Source organism: Hibiscus syriacus, unplaced genomic scaffold (genome assembly GCF_006381635.1).
Source record: "Hibiscus syriacus cultivar Baekdansim isolate YM2019G1 unplaced genomic scaffold, ASM638163v2 tig00111342_pilon, whole genome shotgun sequence".
In the NCBI taxonomy this organism is placed as follows: domain Eukaryota; kingdom Viridiplantae; phylum Streptophyta; class Magnoliopsida; order Malvales; family Malvaceae; genus Hibiscus; species Hibiscus syriacus.
In genome coordinates, this window is record NW_024063066.1 from 632,218 (window position 1) to 657,159 (window position 24,942).

At 33.6% G+C, this 24,942-nt stretch overlaps 3 protein-coding genes and 1 pseudogene across 4 annotated transcripts; 1 reads left to right on the plus strand and 3 right to left on the minus strand.

Annotated features, from left to right (window-relative positions):
- Window positions 1-4,526: 4,526 nt before the first annotated feature.
- LOC120159187 lies at window positions 4,527-11,190 on the plus strand (annotated as a pseudogene).
- A 513-nt stretch (window positions 11,191-11,703) lies between these two features.
- Window positions 11,704-16,786, minus strand: LOC120159188 (putative pentatricopeptide repeat-containing protein At1g31840). Its single transcript, XM_039169835.1, is given in 2 exon segments — window positions 11,704-14,104; window positions 16,753-16,786. Coding segments are annotated over 2 exon segments (2,310 nt in total). The 3' UTR covers window positions 11,704-11,828.
- On the minus strand, window positions 16,562-17,835 carry LOC120159222 (probable serine/threonine-protein kinase PBL21). 2 transcript variants are annotated; one of them, XM_039169857.1, is made up of 4 exons: window positions 17,779-17,835; window positions 17,500-17,622; window positions 17,320-17,355; window positions 16,562-17,235 (listed from the first exon to the last, which is right to left on the minus strand). In XM_039169857.1, the coding sequence occupies exons 2-4, from the start codon at window positions 17,597-17,599 to the stop codon at window positions 17,087-17,089; spliced, it is 285 nt and encodes a 94-aa protein (XP_039025788.1). In that variant the 5' UTR covers window positions 17,600-17,622; window positions 17,779-17,835; the 3' UTR covers window positions 16,562-17,086. The 2 variants fall into 2 exon arrangements, with proteins under 2 accessions (XP_039025788.1, XP_039025789.1); XM_039169858.1 differs by lacking the exon at window positions 17,320-17,355.
- Window positions 17,836-23,015: 5,180 nt separating this feature from the next.
- Window positions 23,016-24,412, minus strand: LOC120159221 (E3 ubiquitin-protein ligase RMA3-like). The gene is made up of 2 exons (XM_039169856.1): window positions 24,247-24,412; window positions 23,016-23,786 (listed from the first exon to the last, which is right to left on the minus strand). Exon 2 carries the CDS (start codon window positions 23,783-23,785, stop codon window positions 23,051-23,053), a length of 735 nt encoding a protein of 244 aa, XP_039025787.1. The 5' UTR covers window position 23,786; window positions 24,247-24,412; the 3' UTR covers window positions 23,016-23,050.
- Window positions 24,413-24,942: the final 530 nt, after the last annotated feature.

The following is a 24,942-nucleotide window of genomic DNA, read 5'->3' on the forward strand; positions in this document are numbered from 1 at the left end:
CTTTGAACACTTCAAACTATCGTTGATTAGTGTTTAAATTATACATTATTTTATGATTAATTACTTCTTGATTAGATGATTTTAGTTGCTAACTTGGGAGTTTTCATTCATTTTGATACATGACATTGAATTCTAGAAATTATGCTAAGAATAAGGAAATCATGCAATTTTTTATTTTTCTGGATTCATGGCCGAATTAGTGGGCACGACTTGGGACATGACAAACCAGACATGGTATCTAGTCAGCGGATGATGTGGCAGCTGACATGGTGCTGACGTGGCAACTGACATGACACCCAATCATCAGCTTCTAGAAGATCCAATCAGCAGTGGAGTGGAGAAGGAGACTTAACCGGATTTTTGATTTTAAATTAGGATTTATCTTTTTTTTTTTGAATTATCTATTAAAATTATCTTTTGTTTGAATATTATTTTCTAGGTTTTTGAGGACTATAAATACCCCATTGGGGAAGCCTCTAAGCATCGATTTTCATTCAGAATTCATTCAACTATTGTTTCTTTCTTCTTTTAGATTTATAAAAGTTTTTCTTTCTTTTTACTTTTCAAGTTACTTTATTTTTTTTTCTTTCAAAACCGCTAGAGCAATGACTCGATTCTAATTTGTGAGAATCGAAAAGCGCTTCATACCCTCAAGGGTTACATTTCAGATTTTGAAAATCAAGGATTGGTAATCGACAATCCTTTTATAATCATGGCGATTTCATTTCAAAAAGTGCACGTTGGAATTGAATTTCGGCTTCGATTAATAGTTGGGAGGAAGGATCGGCTTGTGGCACATTTGACTCCCTGTGAAAACACTTAGCGGCGGTCTGTTAAGGGAACTGAAACCTGGTTAGATTCTCAATTGAGACGATAGAATCCGAGTCGAGTTTTTCCAGAATTTAAAGGTGTTGAATTAATAAGCGATTGCCACTATTAACTCACAAAGAGTCGAGATATCAAAATTGATTTTAGATTCTCGATTCACTTTAGAGAAAAATAAGTTATAGGGGTTGGGCCCTATAGACTGTAACTGACGTGAGCCCGAAGGTAAAATCCTATTCGAGGATCGATTTAAATCGAGGCAAAAGCTTTAGCCAAAGGCTGATTTTTTACCAATTGAATTTTATTTTCTTTATTCACTATTTTATTTTATTTTATTTCAATCAATTTTATTACTTCGCTTTAATTCTCCAAAATCACCCTCTAATTTCTTTTACAATTTTTCCTGAAGCCAAATCAAAAGCGAGGAAATTGTCAAACTCTTAGTCTCTGTGGATCAACCCTTACTCTCACTATTCTACTTATTCTTATTCATTTTATTGGGAATAAGGCTATTTATTTTGACATCAATAACGACATATGTCAAAATTGACGCCGTTGCGGGGACTACGACAGAGTTATTGATTTAATTTTCTTATTTTAGATTTATGACTAGGAAGAATCCGGGCACATTAGAAAATTTTGATCAAGAAATCGAAGGACAAGCGCGAAGAATTCACGGACAAACACTTCGGGAGAAAAGAAAGAAACATCAAGAACAAGCAAGTTCCGAAGATGCAACTGACGTCACATACGAAGATTCAACATATTCCACGCAGTTCACCAATCCAATCGACGTTGATTTCACATCCTTTGCAAATCCAACGTGTGACACAAAACATTGAGAACCAATAGGCGATCAAACCATCCATGAACTAGTCATAGCTGTTGTGGTACAACAACCACTTTGCACTTCATTTCCTCAAGGTGATACGCCGTTTCAACTCAAGACGAGTTTGATACATTTACTCACCATTCACGACCTTCCTAGTTAAAGTCCGCACAAGCACTTAGCTGAATTTCATTTGGTCTGTTCAAGCATGAAACCTTAGGGAGTATCCGAAGACCAAATTAAATTATGAGCATTTCCATTTTCTTTATTTGACATAGAGAAAGAATGACTATTTTATTTACCATCAATTTTGATTAATATTGGGCTGAACTAGTATTTTTCTTGACAGGTTTTCCCAGCAGCTAAGGCGAGTGAACTAAGGCAAAACATCCTTGGAATTAAATTAAAGCATGAAGAATCACTTTACGAATATTGAGAGCGATCTAAGAAGTTATATGCGAGATGTCCGCAACACGGACTGTCCGAACATACACTTCTACAATATTTTTACGAAGGTTTGCTTCCGATGGAAATGATAATGATCGACGCTGCTAGGGGGGAGGTCTTGTTAACATGACACCAAACCAAGCGAGAGAATTAATTTCAACAATGGCAATCAATTCTCAGCAGTTTGGCGCATCGAGTGAATCCAACCGATGGGTTCACAAGGTAAGTACCGTTTCGTTAGAAGATAAAATCGAAAAATTAACTAATATTGTTAATTCCCTTGTTGCAGGAAAGAACCAATCAGCCAAAGTATGCGGTATTTGTACGATGCCAGATCACCCAACCGATTGTTGCCCAACTCTCTAAGACAAAACAAGCACACAAGTTAATGCCGAGGGTAATTTTCCGGGACCTCCCCAAAGGCCCTATAATCCCCATAGCAATACATACAATCTAAGGTGGCGAGATCATCCTAATTTTAGCTATGGCAAAACCAGAGACAAAATCAAGCTTACCAACCGAGGTCGCCACCACTGCAGCTGTATCAACCGCCAAAGATTTCACTCGAGTTGCTCGTGGAACGATTGGCGTAATCCCAAGAAAAATTTCAGAATCGCACTGTAGTCGCATTTACAAGAAATTGACAAGCAGATTAGTCAATTGGCACAAACTATGGGTCGCTTAGAATCACATGGCAAACTTCATTCACAAACCGAAGCAAACCCACTGGAGAATGTGAGCACCATCACTCTAAGAAGCAGGACAATCGTTGAACATTCGGTCCAAGAGGAGATTGATGCCAAATCCTGAAAGAATGACGAAGTAATCGACACCAATGGTGAAGCTATTAACGCCGGATTCCAAGAAAAGAAAGACACCACAATTCAAAAGAAGAAGAATCCAATACCCGAATCTGCATCATCCCCATATGTCATACCACCTCTTTTCCCATCAAGATGACTTCCGAAAAGTTGAGATCAACATCCCACTCTTAAAAGTAATCCAGAAGGTCCCAAGGTATGCCCGTTTTCTTAAAGAGCTTTGTACTACTAAAATAAGACTTATCAGACATGAGAAAGTAAACCTTGGAGAGCACGTTTTTATGGTTTTGACCTGACGGCTTCCACCGAAGTTGAAGGACCAAGGCATGTTCGCCATACTTTGCAAAATTGGGAAAGTGGGCATCAAGTGGGCGATGTGCGATTTGGGAGCCTCAATAAACATGATGCCTTTATCCTTTTACAACACTCTTTCAGCCGAACCATTGAAGGACACAAGAATAACCATTCAATTAGCGGATCGCTCAGTTATCTACCTAGAATGACTCTTGGAGAATGTCTTAGTAAAGGTAAACTAGCTAATCTTTTCATCTGATTTCTATGTCGTCGACATGGAAAACAACTGCTCAAATACTTCATCTAAGATTCTCCTTGGGCGACCTTTACTTAGCACTGCCAATACAGAAATCGACATAAGGAGCGGTATTCTCACAATGGAATTCGATGGTGAGATTGTTAAATTTAATGTTTATAAAGCAATGCGACATCTTTAAAATATTCACAATATTAATTTTGTTGATGTGATTGAGCCTACAGTTGATGAATTTATTGCAACTAACTTTGTCGATAAGTTTTGCAATGAATTAGACGATTTTGATGATGAATTCAGGGAGTCCGAACAATTTCTTTCAATTACTTCGATTAATTATAATGCATCTTCAAAATCTAAACTTATGCCTTTTGTTTTACAGGCCCCTTAGATCGAATTAAAGGAATTACCAAATCCCTTGAAGTACACATTTTTGGGCTATAACTATACTTTACCAGTGATAGTGTCGAACAAATTAACCAAGAAAGAGGAAGAAGATCTTGTAACAGAACTGCCAACGTAGGCAATCAGGCTTTTAAGGGCACCCGACTAATTATTTTGGGGTATGTATAAAGTTCTTCTAGTCTCGATTTAATCATAAAATTTTCATCGAGATCAGTCCTTGAGTTACCGTTCGTACCTCTTAGGTTAGTCGGGCAGTTTATGTGTAGCAACATCACTCTGCCACTCTATGCTCTGGTCACTCAGGTACCATGATTGTTCATGAACAAAAACATTAATAGTTGATTATGTACACTTAATCTCATTCACAACTCTAGTTTTAGATGGGAACGAACTTTAAGGCGACGCTGATTCCACAAGGCGTAAGGGAGACGATCCATGGATGGGGTAAGGCGGCTAGGAGAAGAAGAAGAAATTGAAGGCGAATGCACGCACGTTTTGCCAATGATTCGGCCATCCAAACATACACAAGCACATTAACCGCATTAACATCATCAGTCGACGAAAATCTTCATCGACTGGTCAATGTTTACGCATCCCGTGCTAGTACATCGAGTGAGATCGAGATGCAACCGGCAGCTAGGGTCACACCCAGATGGACCTTCGGCAGTTTCTAATGAAACTCCAAGTAAGGTTGCTACACGCTCCTCTTCTTAGACTGCATACAACTTTTCCGATTCGAATATCCAAGATTCATCGGTTTCTTCTGGCCGAAGAAGAACAGATTCATAGGTTCACAGATTGTAACATGTACATTGTAGCAGGAATTTGTAAAACAAAGAAAGCAGTTCATGTAGTTTTCTATTTCCAAGTAGAACATCCATCACCGATCTTAGAAGGTAATTTTACAAACATTTAAACCAATAAATTTTCAAACTTACTCACCACCTGCTTCACTAAAATTCCATAATTTTTTTATATTTTAATAATAACTCATCCCTAAAATTCCATAATTTCACTCCAACATAAGATCATAGGTTGATCCCATGTCGTTTAAACTTTCAGCCATCATTCAGTCTCTGTTCTGTTTTTGCCTTTCAACAGCAACCATATACAGGCCCACACAAAAATCGATTTCTTTTTAATTTTGAGTTATTCGAGTCAATTTTTGAATTTGATATGAGTTACAATTTGAAAATTTTGAATCGAAAGATGAAAATTCAGCTTAATTATTTGATAAGTTTGCGATCTATTCCCTAATTTTCTTATTCCTTTAATTCCTCGTTCAATTTAACTCAATTTTTTACCGAACTTTGACCACATGCTCCTAGATCATTTTCAATATCTATGTATTTTTAATTCCTCTTTAATAAATTTTTTTATTTTTTCAATTTAGTCATTCAACTTTGTATGATTTCATTATTCCTTTAGTTTCTTCTTCGCTTTAAGTCTAATTTTTTTTACCAAATTTGATTTGTATACTCCTAAACCGTTATCAAATACCCATGTATATTCAATTCCTATTTTTCTTGGATCATTCCATTGCTTCATTATTCCAAAAATATAGCCAAAGCTGCAACAATACAAACAATGAATGGACCTTCAATGAATCCCCAATCAACACATAAAATGGAATTCCCCTTATCAGATCTGTCTATACAATAAGATTGTAGTCTAATGCTAATCACTTCCTTAATACAAACCATATGAAATATAAAACCCCGTCCAAGCTAGTTTTAAAATACAAACAATAAACGATTTACCTTTTAAATTTTTCATAGCCTGCCTCATAGTAGCTTCTCAATCGAACTGCCCTGTTTGCAAGCCACAAAGCAGCAGCAGCCTATCTCACACCTACAGAAATAGAGACAATCCTTAAAAATATGATTTCTCGTCTCCATATGAACTCCACACAATGTGAACATACCAGCTAAAGCGCGATTTACACTCTACACTCCAATAATCTTCTCACTTAAAGACATACTCTTTTATCCAAGAGACCTACAGAGAGCCCTCTCCAGTCAAAATACTCTTAATCAGATGGAAGCAACAAGTCTTGTTCCAACACAACAAATTCCTGACACTCAGCTCCCATTCGGTCTTCAGAGAGCACACCTAACATGGGCACCACCTTACACAGAAGCATCACAACCTTTACAAAAAACCTCATACACATCTGCTCAATCTTCCTGATCATTATCATCTTAGAGAGTAAAATCTGTTTGCATCAATAATTTAAGACACTAAACAGAACAACTTTAATCAATTGCAATTGATCCCCGGAATTGTAAACCTTCCCCGATCAGACCCTAAGCTCCCCAACAAAGGGAAACAACCCTTTTTAGTAAATTTTCTGATAACCAAAGGAACATCCATGTATCTAACAGGCAGACTCCCCTATTTAAAGTCAGTCACATTCTAAACTTTAGTGAGAACATCTCCCCCAAGGTCACTAGCAAAAAAAATCAGTTTTATTTGCATTGGATTTTATCCCAGACATATTGTAGAAAAGCTCAAGAACATTCAAAACTCCCATAATTGAATTAGCAGAATCATGACAGAAGATAAACAGATCATCTGTAAAACACATATGGGTGAGGAGAATACCTCTACACTTTGGATGAAATTTGAAAATTTTACTCTAAGCACCTATATCTAGCAGACAAGAGAGAACATTCATCATTAAAATAAAGAGATAAGGAGACAGGGTATCCCCTTGTCTCACCCCTTAACACATTTGAAAAATCTCACCAAAATACCATTCAAAAGAAACTGAAAATCTTTGAGAAGGTAATACATTCCATTGTCAACCCTCTAAAAATCACAGGTAATTCCATTACTTCAAGGAAACTTAGAACGAACTTCCAATCAACTGAATCAAAGACTTTTTGCAAGTCTACTTTATAGTGCATCTAGGAGAAAGTGACTTTCTAGCATAACCTCTGACTAACTCTTATGCTAACAGAGTATTATCAAAGCCATTGAGAAATCGGTTCTGCATTGCTTTTAGGTTTTGAATTCTGCATTTACTAGTACAATCACATCTGCCACCGGAAAGAATGATCCTAAATCATAGTTGGTTATTTCTTGATTACTAGTTGATTGTTATTTGAATGTTTTCATTTGAATGTCTCTAAGTAGGGCCATCAAAAAATTAGTCATTTGAATGTTATATAATTTATAATTCAATTACCATATTTGCTAGATTGCCTTTCAAACGCCATAGTTACCTGATTTGCTAGATCGTCTTTCAAACTGCGTCGTGGATCATGTGACCACGATTGTGTTTCTCATGTGATCCTGAATGTGACTGAGATGAACTGCCGTTTCGACCTCGTAAGTCGTAAGATACAATTGTCCGTTACATCAATTGTCCGTTTCGACCTCGTGACTTACGTTAACAGATTAGCTGGCCTGCTAAATTAGTCGTTCTCTGCTCGGTTTTTCAGTATTTCTTTCCCAACCATATTTGTTTTCTTCCAATATCATATCTGCTTATCAAAATTTTGATCACTTTTCCTTTTCCTCTCTTTGTGAAGGATATCAGAATGAAATGAATTGCCCGTGCTTCAGTTTATGACGAGGAAGCTCTCAAAGAGCTGCTTGATGCTTTTGGTTTGACGTTTTCTCTTGAGGACATTGCTTCTGCTTATTACGAAGCAAAAGGGAATGTCAATGTTACTGGCGACATTCTCTATGCAAGAAACCATGGAAGTACTTCGAGAGAAACAACCAATGCATATGAAAATAAGTCTGTTGGTGCAAGTACAACATCTCCAGAAAATACATCTATCAATCTCAATATCGGAGCATATAAGTCAAAACAATGTTCTGTATCAACAGGCGGTGTTGCTGTTGTGATAGGAAAAAACTACGTTAAACCAAGGTCATCAAGAACAGACTGTTCTGATACTACCAAATGGAGGAAATAGATTCAAAGAAATCGCCTGAATCTGTGATATGGAGTGAAGAAGATCCATCAGATAGAACAACTAGAAATGGCACCACAAATGGTGATCTTGAGAAATTTTTGTTTCAGATGCTAGGAGATGGATTTCAACTTGACAAGTCCGTAATTCAAGAAGTACTTGGTAAATCCATTACCTTATTTAGTCTTCAAGTCGTTTACTGCTCTCATCATGCAAATTGCTATTAAATGGAAGCATAGGTTCATTTCTGACCGTATTGGATCTTATAAGACTTTGCTTTCTTAGAACTGCATTGACATTATAAACGGATTGAATGTAGGCAGAGGACAGTATCTGATTTTGCTTTAAACTTCTTTTTGCTCCAAGCTTTTTTCCCTTTTAATCTGATCATCATTTTTGTGATCCTTTCCTTGGAATTTTGTGATTCCAAGATTTTTTATGCATGAGTTTCGTCTTCATTCTTTATATGCTTATATATCAGCAATTTGTTCATTTTATTACATCTTTGATTGTGTGAGTTTATCCTAGGCCTTTTCTATCTCCTTTGGTTTCTTTATGTTTTCCATCTTGGAAGTGAGAGTTTTTAGCTTAAAAAACAATGCATCTGTTTAAGATACTTTCTCTTTAGTAGGATACAAGATTGTAACTAATATACATAAATACACATATATTTTGTCTATTGTTGCTACTATTTGAGTTCATAATATGCTTAATCTCACAATTTGTTTGATTTGCAGATTGTTGCGGGTTTGATGTAGACAAGGTGAAGTGCTTATACGCTTTGAGCTTCAATTTTGAGCATTAAATGAATTTTTGTTTAATTTCTATTCTTTCAGATAAAATATATTTTTTGTAACTCACAAGCATTTAGATTATCTGTTCATAGCATGTACTTCTTTTCTTTCCTTTTTTTCCCGAGAGACCAGATTTTGTGATGATCATGACTTGAACTCTTGATGTTGGTTGGTCATTTGAAGGAAGAGAAAAAACATTAAACATTTTCCTATTTCAGCCTCTATGTTGCATTCATTTTAACATCTTCCTGTTGATCTATAATCAATTTGTCATCCCAACCTCAGTTGATGACATTGATTTGTTTTATTGTGCATATAGAGCATGGACAAACTGCTCGATATGTCAGCTTCAACTCTAGAGAAATCTGATGATGTTATTGGTATCACTGCTGAAAAGGTGAGGGCAAGTTTAGTCCATCTCTGTACCTAATTATTTTATTGTTTCTAGCAGAAATCACTATCAACTTCTCAAAATGCAGATGATAGTACTGCTTCTTTTTACAATTGAATTGCGCAAGTGTTCATATTTCCAGTTATGTGTGTGTCATATATCATATTAAGCCCTTCAGTTTACAGGATTTACTACCTGTCTGAAAGTTACATGTTTCTTTACTCATCTTTTCACCACAATTCTTTATACAGTTCATGGGGAGATGTTTGGAGAACCAATCCTTTTTAATTCAAGGCAAATCGAAATCCAAAGATTTTCTCAAAGGTATATTTCCAATTTGATTTTTTTGTTGTTGTTGGACTTTAAATTCTTTGAAACGAAGATGTTTTCGAGGAAGGCAACCATAGATTGGTTCTTATCTTTATTTGTGCTACTGTTATTCTTTGCACCTTTACTGCATCTATGATAAGAAATTCTAAAAGATCTCCAAGAGGAAACAAAGATAAAGGCACTCAAGAGAAAGAAATGTTAGAAGCCTTGTTCACTGTTACTGAAAGATCCGAGGAAGCAACAAAAAGAAATCGTGTAGTTAGTGAGGTGAGGAGATCAAAGGCACTTGGTGAATTGGTGACTGAACCTCTCAAGGACAAAGATACAAGCCTTACAAAAATAGTAGAAATGCTGAAAGTTTCGAAAGATGGTAAAGATGCTTTTCATGTTGTGATAGTGTTGTTACTCTCGTGACTGTATGATAGACATACATACACATCAATCCACTGAACATTGCAGGCTAATTTTATGATTTCCTTTCATTTCTTCTATTCTTATAACAACTTTTCTGAGCATCATAACCTTCTTGTTTTTGGTTTCTTATACAGTGAAGGATCGACAAGACGACGATGATAATAGCTACGATGACTTACGTCAAGCTGTGAAGGAGTATTGGGTGACTATGAAAGAATACTATAAAGCTGTAAGTTCAATCTGCAAAAAGTTGTTAAGATATAATCGATAAATATCTTTCTGCAAACTTTTCATCGAACTAGTTTTAGAAAAGCAAGTCTAAAGTTGGCAAATAATGATATCATTAGATTGCTTTAGTTTTAAAGATATACGGTGAGGCCATCTAATAAGTTTCACAATTCCAATTCTTTTGAAACATCTCAAGAACTTGCTCTTTCATTCAGCCTACTTTGCAGCATTACACTGTCAATGCTTCTATTGAGTGATTTTTAAATGAAACGTGTGATTAGTGGTAACAATCTTGATTAACATCCAGGCTGCTGAAGCATATGCCGAGGGTGACAAGGCACGAGCATCTAAAATCATGGAGATAGTAAGATTCAGACCTTCGCCTCTCTTTATATTTATTTTTTCCTATATCAGTCTTCAACACTTGATCAATTGAAAATAAAAAGACAGTTTAATAATAATATTATTATTATTATTATACATCCCTAAAAGAACTCTTATAGTAGTAATATCCTCATCACTAGATGTAATTCTTGATAAGCTTTATTTCTTTTGGTGAATGTCTAGGGTCACATTTTTAACACAGGCTCGAGAGGCAGACGAAAGATCATCTGCAAAGATGCTTGAATCCAGGTTGGTATATATTTAGGTTCTTAGTGTTGTTATATAATTGCTCTGCTGCATTTGAAAATGGTGTCACATTGAATTCAGTTGCGCAGATGATGAAATTATGTCTCTTGAATTGCGTAACTTCAAACCCAAGGAAGCTCTTAATCTTCTCCGAATACATTTAGCTTCTGTATCCGGCATCCCTAGTAACCTACCACTCTCTTCTATTCTTAAATCTTTGTACTTTACTAGTAAACTACAATAGCTTATTATTCACTCATCTTGAGGACATGACACAGTACTTTGTATTTTACTAGTAAACTACCATAACTCCATATTTACTCATCTTGACACAGCTATTAAATATTTAAGGATTATAGTGGGAACCATTGAAGAAGATACTAAAAAGGCTGCTAGAAGACAATTGGTATGACTGCTTGTTTCAAACTATTATTTATTGAAGTTTGTTTTATGAGTTGATGCTCGAAAAATATTCTTTTGCAGATTATGAAACGGCTGGAGAAGGAATCGATTACATGGAACGAAGAAGAGAATGGCAGAGTAATATCGATTCGAGTTGATGTAATCGACCCAAAAAAAACCGAGTTTCGCGAAGGAAAATAAGAAAACAGGGGATCCTTCCAACTAAAAAGGTTAAATAATATCGATTTGACTTGAATGCTCACAACCCCTAGTATTCTTGGTGCTCAAACAAGGGACCCCAAGAAATAACAACAATTCATTTACTATTTAGTTAAAGCAAAAGTGCTACTTGACGTATTTAAATGCATAATTTACTAATCCAGCTCAGTTGGTAGAGCACAAGGTTTTTAACCTTGAGGTCGTGGGATCAAATCCCATGGAGGGTATTTCATAATTTGGAGGTCTCCTACGGAAGCTGCGCTCAACCTAGTGTTGGGGGCAACCTACTATCTTACCTCCCCCTTACCCCATTTACATATGGGAACAAGGGACATCCAATTTACTAATCATTAACTTTATAATTTAGTTTAAAACATATAAAAGTGTTCTTCATACACCAAACACTAACCTTTTTTTTCAATACAATACTCTTCAAAACAGGTTTTAACATTTGCGCAAATTCAATATTGTAAATTAGAAGTATAATTCAGCCCTGTAAATGTAAAGCAGCAGAGTAGGAATTTTACCTAGCAAGATGCAGGAGATGAAAAATCAGTCATCCGTGAGCACAAATTGGACTACTAGAAGATCTCTGTACATAACTCATTTTCCATGCTATGCTAGAGATTATATTCCACGAGGGTTCGTTCTAACAGATCATCCGGCTCTATTCCGTCCATGAACATTTGTTCGCATAACAACTTGGCTTCGACTAATCTACCCACTTTGCAATAACCACGGATCAGAATCGAATATGCAACTACGTCAGGCAGTAAATGTCTATCTAGAGCACATCGGAATGCAAGTGATGCTTCCAACATTAATCCTTGCTTGCAAAGGCCATCGATGAGTATGTTATAACTGATAATATTCGGAGAGATTTTGTTTTCGAGCATCTCTTCGTGAAGCTCAGAGGCAGTCCTCATGTCCTGCGATTTGAAGTGGCCATCAATCAGGCAACCGTATATTACCACATTGGGTTCAAGACCCTTCTCCGACATTTTGGAAAACATCGACAAAGCTTCATTCATTCTACCCTCCTTGCAGAAAGCATCAATCAATATAGTAAAAGTAATTGAATTGGGTCTTAATGAGGGAGAGGTCAACTGTTTAAAAAGGCTAATAGCCTTATCCAATCTTTGCAATAAGCAGTAACCACATATCACCGTGTTGTAGGTTATAATATCGGGTTTTGGCCCTTTCTTAACAAGTTTCCAGAACAGCGTTGACGCCTCTGCTAAATAGAATTCCTTGAAAAGCATATTGAGGAGAACATTATATACAGCAATATCAGCAGCTACTCCATTCCTTTGCATCAACTTAAATATCTGCAATCCAGTAGTTGGTTTTTTATATTTGCAGAATCCATCCATGAGGGTACAGTATGTTATAGCGTCTCCGCAAAAACCCCTCTTCAGCATTTGGAAAAAAATTAACAGAGCATCATCCAATTTTCCTTTCTTAGAAGCTCCTCTGACAAGCAAAGTGTAGGTCACTACATCTGGTTGTATGCTATACATTCCAATTTACAACTATACCTTCACGGCATTCCTTAACTGTTTCAACCTACAATAACCATCCATCAAGGAATTAAAAATGAAGATATTTGGTTTTAGACCCCTGCTTACACGGTTAAAGAAGAACCAGAGAGCAGTTCTAACCATCCCTTCATTGCAAAGGCCATCTAATAACATGTTATAAACCACGACATCCGGTTGATGGACCTTCTCTACCATATCATCAAATAGATGAAAACCATCCTTCAAATTTCCCATCTTGCAAAATCCATCGATGAGGCTACTATATGTTATGAGAGATGGCTCAAAGCCCCTTTTGATAATTTGACCAAAACTGCCACAAGCTTCGAGCATCCTACCATTTCCACACAATCCATTTATGAGAATGCTGTAACTCACCATGTTAGCTGATAAACCTTCCTCCAACATTCTCTTATAAAGCTGAACCACTCTTCCCAAGTTCCCTACCTTCACAAACGCGTCGATAACCAAGCTGAAAACAACTACATCCAACTTGACACCTCGATCTAAAGCATCGGAGAGAAGCTTCTCTCCTTCATCCAATCTCCCTGCCCTGAAATAACCATCAATAAGTATAGAATACAGAATTAAATCTGGTACTACATTCCTCTGTATCATAACATTGTAAAGCTCAAATGCTGTATCCAATTTCCCTTCTTCACAATACATATTAATCAATGTGCTAAAAGTCACCACATTTGGCAACGGTCCAAAAGCTAGTATCATATCAAACAACTTGGTAGCAGTTCCTATTTCCTTATTTACAGCTAGACCCTTCAAAATCTTGTTACAAGTAACAATGTCAATCTCTAAACCTCTCGAAACCATCCTCGAATGAAAAGTCAAGGCCTTCCTGACCTCCCCTTCTTCAAAAACCCTTCCATCACAACAAAAATATCGTCTTCTAAGAAATCTACAAAACTCGCCATAGTTATCAACAATTATATCGTCACAATTCGCATTAAGCAAAGACTCCAACACCCTATAAACCAAATTATTCGAGATGGAAAGACCCCCTTTAGCCATTGTCATGAACACATGAAAAGTCATATCCCCCATCCCTTTCTCACTGTAGTTTTCAAACAAAAACCGAAAAACGACATCTGGGTTCGAGCCAAAATCACTAAAAGCTTCGAGAACATCAATATTTGCACCAGAATGAGTTACCATTTCATCGAACACCTGGACCCCGGCACCAAACATTCCATGGCGTAGCAGGAGGTGAACGAGGGCAGAGTAGGAGGGTAAGGCATGGGGAGAGTTTGAGAAACTTTGGGTCCATTTGAAGAAGTTGAGAGCAGAAGTGGGCTTGGATTTGAGGATCAAAAGCACGGGTTTGATTAAGGCAGTGGGGTGTTCTTGTTGAAGAGAATAATGAGAAATTAATAGGTGTAATAAGGTTCTGGTTGGAAAGGAAGAAAATTGCTTTCTCAGAATCTTTGAAGAAACATTGGATGGGAACTTCCATCTGAGTTTTTTGTTGTTGGAAAAGATATAGTTTTTGTTCCAATTATCACTCAGAGTTTGGTAGTTCGGTTGGTTACTCTGTTTTCGTTTTGAGCTTCATGGCGTTTTGCAGGTACACTCGCTATTTCATGATTAGGTTAATCCCATAATTAAATACTTAACCTTTACTGTGTTTCTTTTTTGTTCATCCAAAAAATGAATGTCCCCAAACTTTTAAAAAAATCTAATATGACCCTCATATTTTTTTTTCTTTCAATGTGACCCTCTAACTTATAAAATAAGTCAAATATGGCCCTTTGACTATTTTCTGTCGTTGACCGTTATGATGCTGACGTGACAGTTCACAGTAGGGGTGTAAAAAACTGACCCGACCTGTAAAACTGACTGAAACCGACTCGAGTTAAAACTGTTTTTGACCTGCGCTGTGACGATCCGAAACCGACTTGAGTTGGAACTGGTGTTGACCTGAACCCGAGTTAGACCTGAAAATTGTGGATCTGAACCCGACCTGCATCCGACCTGAGAACGACCTGAACCCGATTTGAACCGAAAATATGATACCCGAACCCGAACTGCATCCGACTGATATGAACCCGAACCCGAGATTGACCTGGTAAATAACTGATATTACCTGACCTGTTATGAACCTAACCTGTAATTGACTCAACCTGTAAATGACCTGACACGTTGTTAAAGTGATATGATATTATCCTGACTTATAAGTAATAAATTACAATTAATATAATTATGTTATTTTAAATTTATAATAAACTTATGATAATTACATTTAGTTTTTATATTAATTATAATTATTTATATTTTTTATAATTCTTATATTATAATTTGTATATTATAAATTTGATTTTTATATTAATTCAAATTCTTTATATTATTTATAATTCTTATATTATAAATTTTATTTATAATCACTAAATTAAATTTAAATATTATCAATATTATCTTATTGAACATGATTTTATTAAATTATATATATTGAGTTAAAATATTCATAATTCTAATTTACTTTTAATGTGAAAATTGATTAATAATTTAAGTATAACTTAACTTGAAATTTTAAAATGAAAAATATTAGTTGAAATGATGAACTTATTAAAGATTTGAAACTTGAATAACATTACAAATACTAAAACAAAAAAAATTATAAATGAAGTTAATTTTATTACACTTGTAAACACTAAAATTACAATAAAATCAACTAAACAAAACAATTTTACCAAATAAAAATGCAATAGGAAATAAGAATTTGAATTCGTCAACATAACAAATTGTACTCATATATGTACTCACTTGTCGGTAAATATTATGTTCGATCATGTCGACCTTTGGGTAACAACCTATACCGATGTGTTTCGTTCTTGTGACATCGAGAAAGAAGAGATCATTCTAAACTAGGCTATATTCTGAAATAAAAAAATGAGCTGCACCTTACTTGATCAAAGTTTACTGAATAACTTCAAACAGCGATCAAACTCCTTCTGAGGTTGGATCGACGAGGGGTCCCTTTCTCTGGTTGCATCGGTGAGGACTGTGAGCTATTGCAAACCTCGACATTATATGATTTAGGAGCCCAATTCTGACTCTGAGAAGCCAAATATTCAAGTGCGACTAGGATATCGCCGATAAGTGGTCAGAAGTTGGCTTCTTCATTTAGACACATGGCAGTAATTGCAATTGCATAGTTCAAGCAGCGGCGAGGATAACATCCTCGAATTAGAGGATCAACCAGTAGGCCAAACTTCTTCTGGTCTTTTAAATATGGACGGGACAGCAACACAAAAGGCATAAATTACATACCAGAGAGAACATAGCAATTAGCCAAGCAAACCTCATGTCACAACAGGTGACGTGAAACAAAGAACGTAAACACGAGATACATCCACTAGAAACAAAGGGGGCAGTGAAAAGGATCGGAACAAAGTCGAATCGGATCAAATAATAAATAAATAGATCGAAGACTAATTTACCATGACACCAAGTTCTGCTCTCCATCAGAAGAACTATTATTGCTTTTACACAACAATACAAAACAATCCCTTTACATATGAAAATGATCTGATTAAAAACTACATGGAATCAACGAATAAATATTTGCATCCTCAAGTGCTAGGGATATTAAATAGCGAATATGATTGCACAATGCACGGCCATGTAAAGCACACATTTTAAGGTTATTCTACCAGATTTGGATGTTATGCACTCTTGCTTCAAGACGAATACTGAAATTGGTTGAAGGGTAAAATGCCTGTACAAATAATGGAAGCTTTACACATAATGCCCACAAATTAAAGAAAACTTCAGCAACGCAAACATTATTAGTAGACTCAAAACTAAATTTCTCCTCGCATGGCTCCAAAATCAATAGCGAAAATCTAGAATGAGACCTAGAGTTCTGCATTATTAAATTACAGTACACACTAGCAAAAGGCCTCCAAACATAATAAGGGACACTAAGAAAAGTAGCAAGAAACAATGGATGATCTTCCATGTTCAATGGAACTCTGCATTTAGTTTACATTACCAAAAAGATGATCTTCCAAACTGCCTATCGGCATGTATTCATAAACCAAGAGCCTCTGATCCCCGGCAGTGCAATAGACGATCAAAGTGATCAGATTAACATGGTGTAACAAGCTGAGCATAAGAACCTCAACAATGAATTCTTGATAGCCTTGAAGACCATCGTGATTAAGTTGTTTCACCGCTACGATCTGGCCAGTTACAAGAACATAAATGATCCAATTCAAACTTTAAAAGCTACCTAATATGTATAATAGACAACAAATTCTGGAAATATGCCAAACGGATACATGGATTTGAAATGAAAAGCATCAATTTTTACCTGCCCGGTTTCCTCAACCTTTGAAAACCTTTCTGAATCCTCCTTCCCCAACCACATCGGCTTCTCTGAAATTCTTTGTTGCTGTTGCCAACTCTCGGAATGTGAACCTACGTGCTCCACTGCCTTTGGAGCCTTTTCCCTGATCACTTCCATTCTTATGATCTGTTACCAGAATTTCAAAAAAAAAAATACTAATCAAATCCACTGAAATAACACGAAATTTGGTGTTAAAATCCTGGACATTACCTTCTTGGCTTGCTTTCCATCTCTTAACGCAGGAAACTGGTTAGAAAATACGAAGAACAAATGAACCCAGATAAGCAAATTTTATACGGAAAAAAGAATGAGAGATAGGGAAATGGAAAAGAACAATGAGAGATAGGGAAATGGAAAAGAACAATGAGAGATAGGGAAATGGAAAAGAACCTGAGGAATCGACGGAATGGCTAGAAGTAGTTCGACTTCCATTGTCAATGTCGATCCTTGCATCTTTAGAGCGAGGATTGAAGCAAGGGAAACAACTCATCTTCTCTATGCTTACTTCCACAACCAGTGCAGTTGAACAACAAAGATTTGAACTTTGAACACTCACAATATTAACCAAAATCTTCCATCGGTTCTTTCCTTAAATCAAATCCACCTTTCAGCATGTAAAAGAAACGTTTTTTGTAGTTGAAAAAAGGAACCCAAAAGGGGAGAACGAAGAACAATAAAATTTCGGCGCAGCTTAATGCTTTTGGGAATCAAAACGACGAAAAAGCAGCGCAATGAACTGGGAATCTGTGAATGAAAGGGGACCAAAAAGACAGTGCTCAAACATCTCCATTAAAGCAAAGTTCTTTCTCTTAAAGAAAACCTATTTTAGAATTTAGAAATCCAATCAAATCATCATAAAATATGAAGAAACAAAAGCAAACATAAATGATTTTGGCCGGGAAAACGAAAACAAAAATGAAAGAGGGAAAACAAGATAAAAGGGAGAGGTTTTGGATGCTGAGCGGGGAAGAAGAGAGATCAAAAATAAAGCGGGAGGGTTTAGCGGGAAGAGAGGAAGAAAATGACTATTTTGGCACCAATTTTATCCCTATAAAATTTATATTAATAAATCATTTATAATTAATATTAAAATTATTATATATTATAATTAATATTAATATTAACTTATATTAATATAATATAGTTTATAATTTGTAATTAATATTAATATATAATATAGTTTATAAAGTTAATATTAATATAAACTATATGTTATAAATTATATAGTATAGTTTATAAACTATAGTTAATATAATTAATATTAATATAGTATAGTTTATTAATATTATACTGTATTAATATAAATTATAGTTAATATAATTAACATTAATATAAACTATCTAGTACATTAATATAAACTATAGTTTATAAATTATATATTATAGGTTATAAAATATAAACTATATAGTACACTAATATAAACTATTGTTTATAAACTATAGGTTACATATATAGTTTATATAGCATATAAATAGATTGTATATATACATATACTATAGGTTATATATAGTTCATATTTAAAATTTGTTCAATTTGATCATTATATATTTTTCAATTCTTTCAATTAATATATATGTGTATATTAATAAATTAATATATAGTTTATATATACTATTGAACTATATAATATTTAGTTTATATATACTATATAGTTTATACATACTAATGAACTATATAGTATATAGTTTATATATACTAACGAACTATGTATAATGTATAGTTTATATATACCATATAGTCTATAGTTTATATATACTAATAAATTATATAATGTATAGTTTAGGGTTTAGGGTTTATATTTATGGTTTAGTATTTTTATATATAGTTCATATGTAAATTATACCATATAATATATATAGTTTTTATATCTATAATATATAGTATATAAATCTAAACTATAGTATGTAGTATATAAATATAAACTATAGTTTATATATATAGTATATACTATATAAATAATGTATATAGTTCATATGTAAACTATAGTTCATATGTAAATATCAACCTTAGTATATAAATTATAGTTCATATATAAATATCAACCTTAGTATATATATTTATATATATAGTTCATATGTAAACTACAGTTCATATAAATAGTATAAAATATAGTATATAAATATAAACTATAGTTTATATAAATAGTATAAAATATAGTATATAAATATAAATTATAGTATGTAGTTTATATAAATATAAATATAACCCTAAACCATATATACTATATATATAAAAACTATATAATTTATATTAATAAACTATATAATTTATACAATATATATTATTTATAATTATACATAATATATAAATATAAATTGTATAGTTTATACATAATTCATATATAATTTATATATAAATTATGTAGTTTCTATATAGTTCAATAGTTCATATATAAACTATATAGTATTATAGTTTACACATGGTATATATAGTTTATACATAATATATATATAAACTATATAGTTTATATATATATAATACACATACTTTATATATAAACTATATAGTTTATATTATATATATATATATATATATATTAGTTGTTTTAATTTTTTTCTCAACTTATTACTTATTTCTATTTATTAATTGGCCCATAACTTTTTAAATGAGTATAATTTAGTACATTTTTATATTAATTTCAACCTCAAAATTTAAAATTATTTCGATTTGATCCCTTTTGTGTTGTTTAATATATTTTAATTTTTATTTGTAATTTCATATTTATTCAATTTAGTCCTTCAAATTTTATTTGCATCTGAAATTGACCCATACTTATTACTTATTTCTATTTTTAAATTGGTCCATAACTTTTTAAATGGGTATAATTTAGTACTTTTTTGTATTAATTTCAACATCACAATTTAAAATTATTTCGATTTGATCCCTCATCAATGTGTGTTGTATAATTTATTTAAAATTTTATTTGTAATTTCATATTTGTTCAATTTAGTCCTCCAAATTTTATTTGCATATGAAATTGATCCATACTTATTACTTAATCCTATTTTTTAATTGGCCCATAATTTTTTAAATGGGTATAATTTAGTACTTTTTTGTATTAATTTCAACCTGACAATTTAAAATTATTTCGATTTGATCCCTCATCAATGTGTGTTGTATAATTTATTTAAATTTTTATTTGTAATTTCATATTTGTTCAATTTAGTCCTCCAAATTTTATTTGCATATGAAATTGATCCATACTTATTACTTAATCCTATTTTTTAATTGGCCCATAACTTTTTAAATGGGTATAATTTAGTACTTTTTTGTATTAATTTCAACCTCACAATTTAAAATTATTTCGATTTGATCCCTCATCAATGTGTGTTGTTTAATTTATTTAAATTTTTTATTTGTAATTTCATATTTGTTCAATTTAATTCTCAAATTTATATTTTTCATAAAATTGAACCATGATTATTTATATTCTTAGTAATTTACTCTAAATCATATACAATTACAAATTGCAATTCAACGTTCGTGAAAGAAGAAAATAATTAATCCAAAAATAAAAATTAACTCGATTTGAACTCAATCCGTATCTGATAGAGATCCGACCTGAATTTTATCTGCCAATGATGCGACCCGATCTGAACGAGATCCGCCTGAAGTCTATCCGAACCTGAATTAACCTGTTTTTTAACTGCTTCGGACCTGAATTGTTTTGACCTGAACTGGCAACGATCCGAACTGAAAATGACCTGACCTGAACCCGATCTGGATCTGGTGTCAAATCAACCTGAAAATAACCCGAACTGATTTGACCTGACCTGAACCCGATCTGGATCTGGTGTTAAATTTACCTGACTTGACATGTATCCGATTTTACCCGACCTGCCAGGATCCGACTGAAACCTGAACGATTACCCGATTTTACAACCCTAGTTCACAGTGTTAACGTGGATATACACAATGATTGATAATATGGCAGATAACATGGCAGTTGAGCTAAATTGATAACTCAAACGTGACAGATGGGTTGTCATGTCAGCACGGTGGACCGCCATATCAGCACTGTGAATTGACACATCAGCACCGTGACTGTCAAACGATTACATTAAATTTATTTTTTTAGTTAGAGGGTCACATTAAGAGAAAAAAATAATATCATATTATTTTTTCCGAAAATATAAATTCCTCTTATGCTTTTTTGCCCAAAAAGAATTTGATCATTAAACTTTTAAATTTTATACATTTAAATAATACCATATTATTTTTAGTTTCTTTCATTTGCTTTGGTACACATTCTTTTTCATCATCCATCAATCATCTTTGATTGTCATTTTTAACCTAAGTGATACTGTTTTAATTGGTTTAGTCTATAATCTTTATCATCTAATTATCGTAAAATTATTTAAAATGTACATACAAATTTTAATTTTATATCATGTTGAGGCTTAATATAAAACTAATGTCCAAACTATACTTGAAATTAACTTTTGACATTTAAAGAATTTTTCGTTAAAAAAATAGAGAAAATAATCTCAGTGACCGAAAATATCTTATAAAATACGATTTTAACCGACTTTTTTTGGATTTGCCAAAATGACCAACAAAATCGCAACGCGAACTCTAATTTTTCAACTTAGTTTCCAAATTCGCAACGCGATATCCAGATTCGCAACGCGAATATCCAGATTCTCAACGCGATTTTGAAAAATGTGTTGCGATAGTTAAAATGTGTTGCGAGAGTTTGAAAAACGTGTTGTTGCGATAGTGAAAAATCCAAAATAAGTTTACATTTTAACTATTTCAAATTCACGTGGAGTTTGAAACAATAAAGAATGTGTTGCGATAGTGTAAAAGATTCCCAAGCCATTTGTAAGATCTTAGTTTGAAACAATAAAGAATGTGTTGCGATAATGTAAAAGATTCCCAAGTGTTTACAATGCTCAATCCCACATAGTATTGGAAACACTATTGAAAATGGGTATTTAAGGCTTGGATTTCCCACTTCCTTGTTGAGTGGAAGAGAACAATGGGGACTCTCGTGCACCGCCGTTCCGTCTCGGGTCGTGGTCGTGGTCGTGGTAATACCTTTTTACTAGGCAAATCGGAAAAAAAATTGATCAAAATCGTATATTATAAGGCATCATAAAACATGTTAATTAACGTATTTTAATAATAGACACCTAAAAGTATAACATAAAAAATATTATTCACCTATTTATAGAAAAATTCTTTAACTACCAAATGTTAATTTCGAGTAAAAAATGGATGTAGGTTATTGCCGGTGTCTATGTTAAGGGAAATATTATTATTAATAAATACAGTAAAAAAACATTATTATTTGTTTTATTACATAAAATTTGAGTTTTTTTAAAATCATACAAAAAGTTTTGTTACTTTTTATGAGTAAATTACGTCATTCATCCCTCAATTATACTCTCACTCATATTTTGGTACTAAAAATTAAAATCTTCAATTCAACTACTCAACTTTCAAATTGATTATACTTTAATCACTCTAATTTATTTTATTAAATTTTTTTTGATATGATATTTTTTATTATATTTTATTAATATATAATTAAAAATAAGAAAAATAAACTTGAAAGTTATAATGATTAAATTAAGAGTAATTTGAAAGTTAAGTAATTAAATTAAAAAAATTAAATTTTAGTAATCAAAATAGGAGTAAAAATATTTGAGTGATGAATGATATAATTTATCATAAAAAAGATACAAATCACCCGTTAAAAGCTTAACAGTGAGGTACTAAAGGAAAATAAAAACTAAACGTTAAATATAATTTTTAAAAAAAATTAAAAGTTTGGGTATCTAAATATAATAAAACTGATAGTTTATGTACTAAACGTGTAGTTTATCCAAAATGCTGTTAGGCTTGAAAAGTTGTAGCAATGGCAAGTGAATTCCTCATAAATTTTCCCTTCTCTTTCTCTCTTTTTGCAACTATACAAGCTGAAGTTCAATACTTCTCAGAACAAGAGAAGACAAAGAATGATGCAACAAAGAAGAAACATGGATACTCTACTAAGAGATTTGTCAACCTTAATCTCTTGCCTTCTCATCCTAAGATTATTGTTCCTTGAAAAATGGTAAGAAGCCTGGTTTGGATAAGCAAACATACTTCTGTTTGAGCTCCCAAACATTCTAGCACTCACCATTTCTCCCAACATTCCCATCGTCGGATGGAACGAATTCGTCGTCGATATACCACCGAGGTCGGACGATGCCAAGGTCGCATATCCTCCTCCGTAAGGGTGAGGGAAGTATTGCTGGTGATTTAGATGCAAAGAAGTGGGCGTGATGTTCGATGTCAAACGAGGTGGTCTTTGAGGAATGACCATATCTGAGTGGGGATTCTTGGAATGCGACTGCGAAGATGCGCCGTGACCGTAGAGGGGAACCAGTGAACCGGAAGAGATGCTCGCCTTGCACACGGGACAGCTCTTCTGTTGCGGACCTGAATCGAGGGAAGAAGTTCGGAGTTGAAGCCACTTGTAAATGCATGGCCAGCAGTACAAGTGACCACAGAGGGTGACTACAGGGTCTTTCGCAGACTCGAAGCAAATGCTGCAATCGAAGCAGCCCGAATCTTTTTCGAGTTCTCTTGTTGGGTCTGGTATCGAATTCCATTTGTGCTTGAGTGAAATATCTCCATCAGACTCAAAGTGTGATTCTTGCTCAAAAAAGTTTGATTCCATAGCCATTCTGCAAGATGTAAACAGCTTAGAACCCATATCAAATCATAAAAACAGAAATTATCAAATATTTTAAGTTTATAGAAAATACTTTTTTATTGATAATATGTTTCCCTTTCTAAAATTGCATGAATTAGCATAAAATCATAATAGAAACATGATTTCTTGCTTCAAATTCCAGAATATCAAACAGATATATACAATTTTCTAAGCTATAATAAACCAAAACGCTTTTCTCTTTATTCCAATTTCTTCCCTCTTCTTCTTCTTCTTCTTCCAATAATAAATTTATCTCTAAATTATTCAATAAATTCAAGAATCAGAAACCCAAACTGGAAACGAAAAACCCATCCTTTATCATTATACGCAGAGATGAAAAATCACCCCAAACCACCAAAACAAGGTCAAACAAATACACCCCAAAAGGGGGAAAAGGATAGAACTTGAGCACAGATAAAGATAGAACTTACCGGTAAAGAGGAAGCTGAAACAGACGAGATGAAAACTGGGTTTTAACTCTATGATAAAAAAAAAACTGGATCTTCAAGCTTGCTTTCTTGTTTCCTTTGTGTAAATTTAGGATTTTAATGGGGGAAATGAAGAGACGAAAGAGAGATTAATATTTATAGAGGAGGAGAAGGAAGGACCCGTGGCTTTTTCTTAACATTTTCAGTGGGTGAAAAATAAGAAACAGCTGCGGCCTGCGGAGTACACCATTGTTTTCTGTTGGACTTTTCATCAAACAACAAGCAGTCATTTGTTTTTCTTTTCCTTTATTATTTTTAGGTAAAGTTTATAAATAGTCCCTAAAGTTTTAGGTTTATTCCATTTTAGTTATCCAACTTTTGAAACTTGCAATACAATCATCAAGCTTTTAGTTAGTTTTTCAGTAAGGTCTCTTGCCGTTAATTTTTGCTGACGTGACACTTAACTCCCGTTAACCCACTCCTACGTTGGAAATAGAAATTGTAAAATAAAAATATTAGCATTGATTGAAAATTAATAAAATAATTAAGCAGTAAATCGAACAATTATGTCATGATATAAACCACTGCCTTAGAAATGCAAAGAAGTGTTTGTTGAATGTTGGATGATAAAAATGAGAGAAAAACCTCTTTATTTGTAGGCTTAGAGATGGATAAAATTGTTAAAATAAATTCAGTAAT

What these genes read in the sequence shown, in the direction of transcription:
- LOC120159222 (XM_039169857.1), bottom strand. Translation starts at nt 17,599, where the DNA reads ATGAGTTGTTTCCCTTGCTTCAATCCTCGCTCTAAAGATGCAAGGATC. An exon ending in CCATTCCGTCGATTCCTCAG is followed by an intron (nt 17,356 to 17,499) that starts GTTCTTTTCCAT and finishes TTTTCTAACCAG; the next exon opens with TTTCCTGCGTTAAGAGATGG. An exon ending in ATGGAAAGCAAGCCAAGAAG is followed by an intron (nt 17,236 to 17,319) that starts GTAATGTCCAGG and finishes TTCTGGTAACAG; the next exon opens with ATCATAAGAATGGAAGTGAT.
- LOC120159221 (XM_039169856.1), bottom strand. Translation starts at nt 23,785, where the DNA reads ATGGCTATGGAATCAAACTTTTTTGAGCAAGAATCACACTTTGAGTCT.